The sequence below is a fragment of the Triticum dicoccoides genome, chromosome 1B (assembly GCF_002162155.2).
Source record: "Triticum dicoccoides isolate Atlit2015 ecotype Zavitan chromosome 1B, WEW_v2.0, whole genome shotgun sequence".
Taxonomy (NCBI): domain Eukaryota; kingdom Viridiplantae; phylum Streptophyta; class Magnoliopsida; order Poales; family Poaceae; genus Triticum; species Triticum dicoccoides.
This window is the reverse complement of record NC_041381.1, coordinates 19366424-19377833: the sequence shown is the minus strand read 5'-3', so window position 1 is coordinate 19377833 and position 11410 is coordinate 19366424. Positions and strand designations below refer to the sequence as shown.

The 11410-nt window shown below is 41.1% G+C and overlaps 1 protein-coding gene across 1 annotated transcript; it reads right to left on the bottom strand.

Moving 5' to 3' along the window:
• Positions 1-2464: 2464 nt before the first annotated feature.
• Positions 2465-8316, bottom strand: LOC119299780 (protein ACCELERATED CELL DEATH 6-like). The gene is made up of 3 exons (XM_037576922.1): positions 7420-8316; positions 3464-3999; positions 2465-3351 (listed from the first exon to the last, which is right to left on the bottom strand). The coding sequence occupies exons 1-3, from the start codon at positions 8243-8245 to the stop codon at positions 2632-2634; spliced, it is 2082 nt and encodes a 693-aa protein (XP_037432819.1). The 5' UTR covers positions 8246-8316; the 3' UTR covers positions 2465-2631.
• Positions 8317-11410: the final 3094 nt, after the last annotated feature.

The following is an 11410-nucleotide window of genomic DNA, read 5'->3' as shown; positions in this document are numbered from 1 at the left end:
AAAATTTGCCTTCCTTATGCAAAAAATAGTCTCATTTGCAACAACAGAAGCTGCAATAAAGAAAGGGCATTTTGCATTTGTGCACACAAATATGATGATGTCATTGCAGTTTCTGTGGAACTCATAATTCCTATTCTGAGTTATGTGCAATGTCTGAATTGCTCTCCTAAACTGATACACATTTAGGAAACAAAGTTTTCTGCAAAACTGCTCCTCTGGCTGACTCTGTATTATACTTTTTGATGGTGATCTTAAGATAACACCAGAAGGATTTACTACATATACAGGGTTCTCTCCTATATGGCTCAAAGGAACCTGCTCCTCAACCAGATAGCTTGAGTTCAAATCTGCAGGTCTTGGATCAGTGCCCCTAACCACTGTCGAGTTCACTACATGCTGATCATTGTTAGCAATATGGTCAAGCATCTCATCCACCTTATCATCATCACAAATTTCATCCATTCCTGTAATCCCCACACCAGGATCCCTCACAAAATGCATGAAATCATTAAGCCCATATCCCTCTGTCTCTATTAGGACAACCAAATTATAATATGTTATGTCTGAAATGCAAACTGATCTCTCCAAGTTGTCTCTGTCATGGAAGTGCATTCTAACTTCCCAAACATCATCATTCAAACTACACACAAATAATTAAAATAGCTTAATTAACAGAGCACTAAAACAGAGCAACAATGTACTGTAAAAAAATGCATAATTCCTAAAACAGAGCACCAATTAACAGAGTAATCAACATTATAATTGCTACAATACAGTACAGTACACTCTGAAAACAACAAACACCTTCTGAAAACTACTGTCAAGTTCTGAAAACAGTCAACTTCACTGTCAAACCAATGCAAACTGATCTCTCCAAGTACAGTACCCTGCTAACTACTCTGCTGACTACATCATCAACTAGCTACTCTGTTAACTACTATGTCAACTAGCTACTCTGTTAACTACAAATCAACCGCAACTAAATCACAATTAAGAGAGCACCAATTAACAATGCCAAAAAACCTAACCCTAACCCTAGAATCGATCTACATGAAGAGGGAAGAGCGAAGAGGGAAGAGGGAAGAGGAAACTCACTAGACGCCGCCGAATGATGAGGCAATCCGGTGACTCTCCGACGGATTCTCCTTCACTGCCCTGGCCCAAGATCTTGCCGCCGCATATTCGAGACAGTGCTGGGGGCTCTGGCTGGGGCTGCTCGTATCCGACGGCCAGCTAGGGTTTGAGCTCCCGCATATATCTCCCACAGGTGGACCATCGTCTCCAACGCCGGCAGAGCCGCCGCAGTCGCCGCCTGCGACGCCAGCCGTCGCCATGACTGAGAGGAAAGAGTGCGGGGGAGGAAAAGAGAGTGAGAGGAGCAGACCGGGCGGGGTACGGCTCGAAGACTAAGCGGCCCGGCTCGAACCGGTGCGCCAGCGGTGTGTAACGCCGTCTAACGGTGTTGCCGTGTGAACAGTGCTGCCACGTCGACGGATGCGGGCCCCCCTTGTCATAAACGCACTTAAAACGGTCCAAACAAGCAACTAGTGTTTTTTGCAAAAGTTTATGAAAAAAATTAATGGTTTTTGGCACAATTTCGTATATGTGTGGTACCTGCAAACCTAGCCTGAAGTGTCGATGTTTTTTGCAATTCACTCCCTCAGCATCACACCATTGGTGCGCAAAATATCCTCTGTTTTCTTGAGAAAAGAACGTCAACCCCCTTCTGAATACCTGCCCAAGTAGTCGGAAGAGTGCAAGCAGCAAAACAAAAGTCTCAAAAGGAGTCTTGATCATCTTGTTTCCAAAACTAGCTATATTACAATGGTTCCAGATTGCCTAAGTTATAGCACACAAATCGACAGTAAATAAACTTTCAGCACCAGGGCAATATATGCATAGCACCAAAGAAAACATTGCCACACATTGTTAGGAATTAGGATAGCTAGCTGAACAGTCCTGGCAATAAGGTCTAGATGAGGTGTGCACCCGCTGTGTGGCGTGTTGATGGTGCATTTTTCTGCTGCCTGAACGACCACAATGAAGCTTGCGTCTTCAGGTTGATCGATTCAGGAAAAAACGATGACTATTCATAGTTTTCTTCACAACCAGAACTCGGTAACTCCATACAACACGACCCACACAACACAGCTGTGACGTATAGTTATTCGTTACATACTGCTAATTAGTCATATCCATGTTTCATTTACCTGTAATCCCAAGCACCAAAAAAGGGCAGCCCGGTGGTGCATGTAGCTCCAGTTTGCGCAGGGTCCGGGGAAATGTCAAGCACTAACTCGAGTTAAATATTCAACATGATAAACTGGTTGGATAACATACTCGTGACATGATGCCACAGCATGCAAACTCAGCCGGCCATTCTTTACACACTAGCATCAGGTAGAGACAACCATTTGGGTTCCAGTCTTATGAAAAATATCGCAAACATTGTTTACTTATTAGAAGCACAAGTACTCTGAACAAACAAACTTACAGACGTTGCCAAACACAAAGCAAAACTTCCGTAACATACGTTCTGAACAAATATATAACGATGAATGACTTGTCACAAAGCTTATCAGACCCACTTCCTTTAGTTTCAGCTCATCACATGTTTGATGCTTCTTGTCATCAGAGGTGGTTTCGGAGCTTCTGTGCAATTGCAGCCCAACCGAAGATAAGTATGAAGGGCCAGAGTTCTATGAACATTCGGCTAATGATTATCCATGCTAACCATGTTAATCCACGACTTAGTCCCGTCCGGACGCATATCGGCCGTGCAAGAATACCCACCTTTAGTAAAAATTCCCAATTTCTATATAGCACCACAAGGGGGCTAAGCACACAGATAGCAATGGCAGTAGCATGTGCTACCGGAGCTAGCACCATATACACACCCAGTGCAAAAGCAGCAGACAAACATGTGACCGAACTTGACATGAAGAACACAGAGGTGCCTAAGTTGATTTGACGGCTCATTAAGTTAACCATAGGAGATCCAGAATACATGAGGCCAATGGTAGCTGTTGAGGAGCAAATAAAAGCTAATGCATTGGCCATCATGAATGCGTCAAAGGTATACCTCCCAGCAAGTGTTGGTGTGCCTCTATTGGGATGATCGTCTGCTACGAAACCTCCAGGAACAGCAAAGGTTGCACCAAACGCCACAGTTGCTATTAAGACTGAACCAATTCCTAGCATTTGGCTTGAATCTTTCACCTTCCCTTCCTCTATGGCCGCTTCGTCTGGTTTCAATTGGCGGCTATAGTTTTCTTCAACCTTATCCCAGCGGAGACAACTATGTTTTGCACCAGCATACGTGAGTACCTTGTATATCAGGCTGTCAGTGTTCTGAAAGAACAAAATAGGAATATGAGAACCATATGGGTAATGACACATGAATTATTTTGTTTTGCTTCCAAAGACCAAGTGTAGAATATTGATAAAGGTGAGAGTATATTACCCAATTAAAATACATTCCTTTAGGAAGCAAGCTTCTGGATATGTCAAGGGCAGTCTGTTTTTTGTTGTTTTCTAGACTTAAGTGCACTTCCTTATTCGCGAATAGGGAACCAAAAATATAAAGCTTGCTAGCCTGCACAGCTAAATGCACTGCTGTGTTCCCATCATTGTCTTGCATATTTAATGTCCAAGCTAAAGATGGAGTTCGGCAGACAAAGGTGACTATGTTCAGTCTTCTTTTCTCAACGGCGACATGAAGGAATGTCTGTCCTTGAGCAGTGCGCAATCCGGCACTACTAGGTAACTTCTCAAGTAGAGTGATTATGGTATGTTTTGCGCCCATAGAGGCAGCAACATGTATGGGGAAAAATCCGTTGTTGTCTGCCTGATACACTGGTGCTGGGTTAGCTTCTAATAATTGCTTGAATCCATTAGAATGCCGGAAGGCTGAAGTGAAGTGAAGAGGTGTACTCCCGTCTATATCCCCATGAGTGGTAAGGCTATTGTTCCATTTCAACACATGTCCTCTCATTATATCTGAAAATGCGACATTTTGTTTGTTAGTCGAAGGGAAGTTAAGCAACATGACGGCAAGAGGATTACCGGTAGGAAAAGAGTTTGAGATATTCCGTTCTTTTCTCAGACGACCTTACCGCTGTAAGAGTAATTAATCCCAATACAGGTAGTAGTTATATTTAGCCGGAGTGCTGCCGTACGTGCCGATGTCCAGGTGGTAGCTTGAGTACGGGAGGGAGTACTAGCTTCATGCCGTAGCTATATATTGGTGTAATTGCATGGCTTCCACACTCAACGTGAGTTAGAGTCCCCTTCATGAGTTGAGAAGTGAAGCAACGTGCCTATATGACTTTACTATTGCTGATATGTTGGTTTTCTATTTTTCCTTGTTAGTATGTTGGTGCTTGGTTGTGTGCATCCTATCAATGTAAAGGCCGGATGTTGTTCATCATTCTTTGTATTCGCTTGATGCTTGAAGCACGATTTTTCCCCACCTTTTTCTTTCTTTTTAAGTGCCTCCCGTGAAAGCAAATTTTATGCCTCCATGAGAAGCAAATCTGTGTCACTCGCAGAAAAAACACACACACATTTCTTTTCCTTTTTCGAGTGACACAACTAAAAGAAAAGAAAACATGTCTTTTCCTTTTTCGAGAGGCATATGTCCGTGCCTCTTGCTGAAGCAAATCTGTGCCTCCACGAAAAGTAAATATGTGCCTTTCGTGGAAGCAAAAAACACATTTTTTTCCTTTTCCGATAGACACAACTTTGCCTTTCGCGGACACAAATCAGTGCCTCCACGAGAATAAATCTATGCTTCTCGCGGGGGAAAAGTTGTGTCTATCGATAAACACAAAGAATGATGTTGTTCATCATTCTTTGTATTCGCTTGATGCCAAAAAACACATTTTTTTTCCTTTTCCGATAGACACAACTTTGCCTTTCGCGGACACAAATCAGTGCCTCCACGAGAATAAATCTATGCTTCTCGCGGGGGAAAAGAAAATGCGTTTATTCACGCAATTTTTTTGGATTTTTTCAAAACCTAGGGAAACCAAGGTGAAATCTGAAAAACCGAGAAGAAATAATTTAGACCCCGCAAACGCATACAGAAAAAATGAAATCCCGAGGAAACGCCCAACACGCGACACGTGGCGGCGGCTGAGAGTGCGCCAAGTGGTGCTCTCTTAGCCCACCAAAATGACCTTTGAGGGGCTCCCGCTTATTGATACCCCTCACTTAGTTGCTTCCACAATTTCCTTGTTTTCTGGTTCATACTTATGTTCGTGTAGATCTTGGTGTTCATGCTCGGGTTGGCTGGCTTGGTGTAAGGCCTGGTCGCAGGCCTGGGCTAGAGGCAGCCTGTGCCTGCACCACTCAGGGAAATGTTCTATGTTTAATTTGCCCCTATGAGGCTTGTCACAGTGGAGAATAATTTAGACTTGTAACATGCATATATATCTTATCTTATCTTATATTTACTAATTGGAGGCATCTTTCGAGACTCTGCGTTAACCCATATTATCAAGATTAGCCATTAGATAGTAAATTTGATGGTCAAGATCTACTATAAGGTGATTTGCTATTGAAAAAATCACCACATACGTATGGGATCTCCACCCTTACAAAAATAATTTATATAACCTTAATTTAGTATATGAAAATAATTTATATATACATCATCTTTGGACAAAATGAAACTTACCATGCAGCATATGCCTCTCACGCTTCAAATTTTGTTGTGCGATATGTGTTTATTGTATCTTTCTCCCAACTTTTGTTGAGTTGTGTTATATGTGCTACAGTGTGGATTAAATAAATGAGGAAGATGTGTAGCTTGCCATATAAATCAAATTAATTCATACTCTCTTCCTCCCTCAGTAGGTGTTGTGAAATTCACGAGGAGGTGCCTCTTGCTACTATGACATGATGGCTTCATTCAGACCAGTGGTGGTGGCAGTTTCGCAACATAGATGGGAAATCAGATGCACTCTTCCCGATAATGAAGTCTACAATACATGTGAGTCTTTTTTGATATCATTGTATGAATCACTTAACATCTTTATGGATGTACGATATTTGAAATTTAGACACTTGCATTATACATAAGAATACAAATTTATTGACAAATACGTATCACTACAATGGCTAGGCCGTGCAGGTGCACGGGTGGCGACTAGTGTTACTAACTTCATAGTGGTTACTAGTTCATATGTGTGATAACCTAGAAATCTTCATTTATTATGTAGAGTCATTTTTCATCGAAAAGCACTATGTGATGGTAACATAATATGTTACTCCATTTGTCTCTCTTCTTTTTAAATATTTTCATATCACTATTTTTTCTTACATGGCATGCATGTTACTCCCACTACGAATAGTTTGAGGATCCGAACTAGCGAGCTGTCGTCTTGCAGTAAAGAAGTTGCAGCAACGAAGTCAACCGTAGAAGGCTTATGATTGGTGATAGGAATCAAATGGTATTTATGACTACTATTGTCTATTACTCTATAAGCTACTCACTTGTAGGCTTCCTGCCATTTGTGGAAATAGTTTCCAAAATGTCTCATTTAGTCGATGCTTGGAGGCATTTTTTTGTTAAATGGCTCCATTAGTCCCAAGGGCCTTAGTATATCCAATCATCTGAGGCATAATGAGGAAGCATCTTTGATTTTTTAGGCTTTTTCATCAAAATGCTAAAAAAATCTATATTAGAGCAATTAAGTAGAATACCTCCCTCACAATAAAAACGAAAACACCTCAAATATCATTTATGCACGCAACTGGACGATGACTCGGTTCCACGCTGCAAGTGATATAAACGTTTTTCTCTAGCAAGGAAGGCTATTATTAGAGTTTGGCACATGGCCACAGATTTTACCGGCCAGGCCCTTCTTGGTCAGTTGGTCCTCTACATAGTTATGTAAAATCAGAAAATTAAGAAAGAAAGAGAAGAAAACAAGGACATGATAGAAACCTTTTTTTTATTAATTACTTGGGTAAAATGTTGATTGTATATATTCATGCTTTTTTTATGCGATTGATCTTGTGGGAGAAACCCAACAACAGCCAGGTTCGACTCAACTATTGGCATGGAACATAAAGGCACTCAATTACCAGGGTAAATAAAAAGGTAACAAAATAACTTTAATGGGGGTAAATTGTCATATTTGCATGTAGGCAGATATTTCATGTGTACAGTCTATTCGACCTCAATAGCAAAAGTGGCAGGAAATTTTGTATTCCCTCCGGAAAAAAATATAAGAGCGTTTAGATCACTACTTTGGGAGTACCATCATTCACATCGTAACATATGTACTGCAGATTCTTTTTACAAAATTGGTTGGCGGCCACTGAATTTCAAGCTTAAAATGATGTATGCATCTACAGATTTACTCTATTGGTAATTTGTATTACGTAACTCTGAAAATAGAAAATTAGTACCTGAGCCTTGAGCAGTCACAGCATGTAGCGCATTTTGCCCATTTGGCCCGGAATACGAGAGATTCCCATTGCTTTTCAGATGCAGTGCCTCTGGAAGGAATTCCTTTTCCAGTAAGATTGCTAGGTACAATGGTGAAGTGCCTTCTTTTGGATAATTAGCCAGATCAGGATCAGCCTCCATTAGACTGTCCACAATATCCTTTCTTCCAATGCGGACAGCATCATGCAAGGCCGTCTCTTTAAGCACATTCTCCTTCCTCAGGAGCTCGTGCAACCTGTTGCAACTTTCAGCTAGTTGAATGAGACAAGAAAGCATTTGAGATTTACCAGCTCTGGCGGCAGAATGCAAGGGCGTGTCACCCTTTCTGTTCACCGCAAGCAGGAGGCCTTGGTCTCTCTCGTTGATGATGCGAGCACAGTTCTGAAATTCTATGCTGTCCCCATGGCCATGGCTGGCAACCACATGTAGCGCGGTGTCCCCGTCAGGGGTGACACCCTGAAGAAGCAGAGTTATTGTCATACCATCACCAGAAGCTAGATCAACTCCGATTTCTACATCACCAGAAGCTTGTGGCACCGTCAGCCTTTTTCTGCTGCTGCTGACAGGGGTTAGCAAGTCAAGAAATTCCTGAGTAGGCACAATCAGCGGGGGCTTTTGTGCATCTTCCCTGCTGAAAAGGAAATTCAGTGCACCCGAGGAGCCCAAGCATGCGGATGCCAGCAGCAGGGGATTCATGGGCGCCGGCATCGTAACCCGGTGAGAAGACAGCACCTCCAACTGCTGGACATCGCCGTCGGCTAACGCCGGAGCAACCGGCGGACTCATAAGCGCAGCTCCGATGCTCGAACTCAACTCCTTCAACGACCCTCTCGCGATCCCTTGCACCTTCTACTTTCTGGCTAGCTACTTGGATGATCAATGTAATTGATAGGCTGTGCGCTAAAAACTCAATGTATGGCTGAGTTTTTGTTCCTCCCAAGATGCACCTTTTGTTGTGCCCGAGCCTGAGTGGATGCTTTGCGTAGGATTGTGGTGATCACGTGCATCTAGCATCTAGCATGTAATAAATACTAAAGGTGGTGATCACGTGCATCTAGCATGTCATTGGTGCACCGACAGTCCGACACATGAGATGCATCTTGGGAGGAACAAAAGTCGTCCGCGACAATGATGCTGCCTCGAGTGTCCTAAACTATTTGCATGTGGGTCTTCAATCACCATCCCCAATGTTTCATCTGAACCCAGATGGAAGCCAGGAAGAGGGGGGCCTGTATCACTAGTAGAAAACAAGGCTTTGAACACAGCTCCCTGTACACATTAGTCTCAGTTTCATCACGAATCGGAACTAATGTCTACTGGCACTCGCTACTGCTATATCTATTTACACTACTAGGAAAATGGCTATAGATGAAATGGACACTAATGGCGCACCACATGTGTGGAGCAGTGGCGCACCATATATAGGTACGCCATTAAAATCCAAATACTAATGGCGCACCACATATACGATGCGCCACTACTAACAATTTTTTTTCCAAAACTAGTAATGGCGCACCAGGGGATAGTGCGCCATTACTAGTTAGAAATGGCGCATCACATGTGTGGTACGCCACTGCTATATAGCAGTGGCGCATCATATATAGGTACGCCATTAAAATCCAAATACTAATGGCGCACCACATGTGTGGTGCGCCACTGCTATATAGCAGTGGCGCACCATATATAGGTACGCCATTAAAATCCAAATACTAATGGCGCACCACATATACGGTGCGCCACTACTAACAATTTTTTTCCCAAAACTAGTAATGATGCATCAGGGGATAGTGCGCCATTACTACTTAGAAATGGCGCACCATACACTCAGTGCGCCCCTACTAACATTTATTTTTTTATTTTTTTTCATGGCACACCGCACCCACGGTGCGCCATTACTAACAAATTGTTTTTTATTTTTTTTTCAAAATTAGTAATGGGGCACCGTGGGTATGGTGCGCCATTACTAGTTTAACTAGTTTTAGCGCACCGCACCCACGGTGCGTCATTACTAACTTTGACTAAAAATTCCTCCGAATGCACCCCCCTAGACCGCTTTTCAGTTTTAGAAAAAATAAAAGAAAATGATGAAAATGTTAAAAAAAATAAAAGAAAATAAGTTTCCATGTGATATGTGGTCTAGTTATTGGGAAAATTTACAAATATGAATTTCGACTTCATTTGCAAAATCTCTCTAGTTATTCGGATTAAAAATTTTGGATTAAATTCATCTACTCGAAATATGAATTAGTAATATCTACTCAAAAAAATTCATGGCGCCACTAGTAACAGAAAAAAAAATTAGTTTCGAATTTTTTTGGGAATTTATTTTCAAAATATGGTACGTAATATGAACGAACGTTTGAAATATTTTTTCAAAATTTCATCACACTCATGAACATGAACAAAGTCCTAAACATCTACAAGGTTAATAGGATTGATATGTTAGATATATAAACAAGTGCCTGTTAAGTGAGCTGGTGCTGGGGTTGGATAGAACTCTGAAGTTAAGCGTGCTTGAGCTGGAGTAGTGTGAGGATGGGTGACCTTTCGGAAAGTCTGACCACGGAGTGCGATTTGACTTGATATTAAGCATATTGACCCGAGATTAAGCCATAGTGACACGAGATTAAGAAAAAAAACAAAAAAAATTTAAAAAAAATGAATTTTTTTTGAAAAAAATTGTCAGTAATGGCGCACTTCTATGTGGTGCGACATTGCTAAGTCAGATAGTAATAGCACACCTCTAGGCATACTAATGGCACACTACAGCTGCATCATTAGTAAAAAATTCTAATGGCGTGATGCTAGTGGCGCACCTGTAGTGCGCCATTAATGGCCAAAACTTATTTGCATTCCCTCCTCAAATCCATATGCCTTGAAGAGAGCTTCCCAATTAGAGCAACCGAAATGGAAGCGATCGACCGCATTGTACAGCTTAACCAGAAACTCATAACCATATTTAGTTCTTAAGTGAGCCCTCGTCTCCACATGCTCAAAGTCATTTAAAATTTTAAACCAAAACCAAGCTTCTCCAATACATATGGTCTAGCATGGCATGGGATGTACTAATCGAATTGTAAAAAATCCATAAATTACATGTTGAACAAAAGAAGCACAAGTGATGATATTAATTATGATGAAATGTTTGTCGTTGCATACCGTACAAACATCAAAGGTCTCCTCCAGCTTCACGGTGAAAAACCTATCATTTTGCAGGTGAGGAAACCTGTTGCACAAACCCTGGTCATTGTAGCAGTACCCACACTCTGGGATCCCATCGTCATCAGACATCTCCTGTGTTCAAAATTCAAAGATTATAACTCGACAGCAAAACCCAAAAAATCCGGCATGACCTTATTAAAAAAGGACATATCGAGCGTCTGAAATTTGCCAGAACAGAAATTAATCAACACTCCGGCAAAACATAGGCCACTTACCGATGGTCATTGCATTTTAATGGTTGAAAATATGTACAAAAACACTTCAAAATATCTTATATATAATCCTAACACTAAATAAACTAGTTTTATTAACTACTTACTAAATAAACTAGTTTTAGTAACTACTTACTAAATAAACTAGTTTTATTAACTACTTGCTAGATAAACTAGTTCTATTAAGCACATACTATAAATAAACTAGTTCTATTAAGCACTTACTAAATAAACTAGTTCTATTAAGCACTTAATATAAATAAACTAGTTATATTAATCACTTACTAAATAAACTATTTCTATTAAACACTTGCTAAAAATTCTACTACCCTAGTTCTACCCTAAATTTTCTTACTTCTATTTTATTCAAAACACCTAAAATAGTCAAAAACCTATTCTATTAAAAAACCTACATTCTACAGTGTCTACATTCGAAAATATACATTTAAATTACCTACAATTTGCAAGAATAGAGACAAGGGAGGGAAGGAGGAGAGAGGAGGGGGAGGAGCCGGCC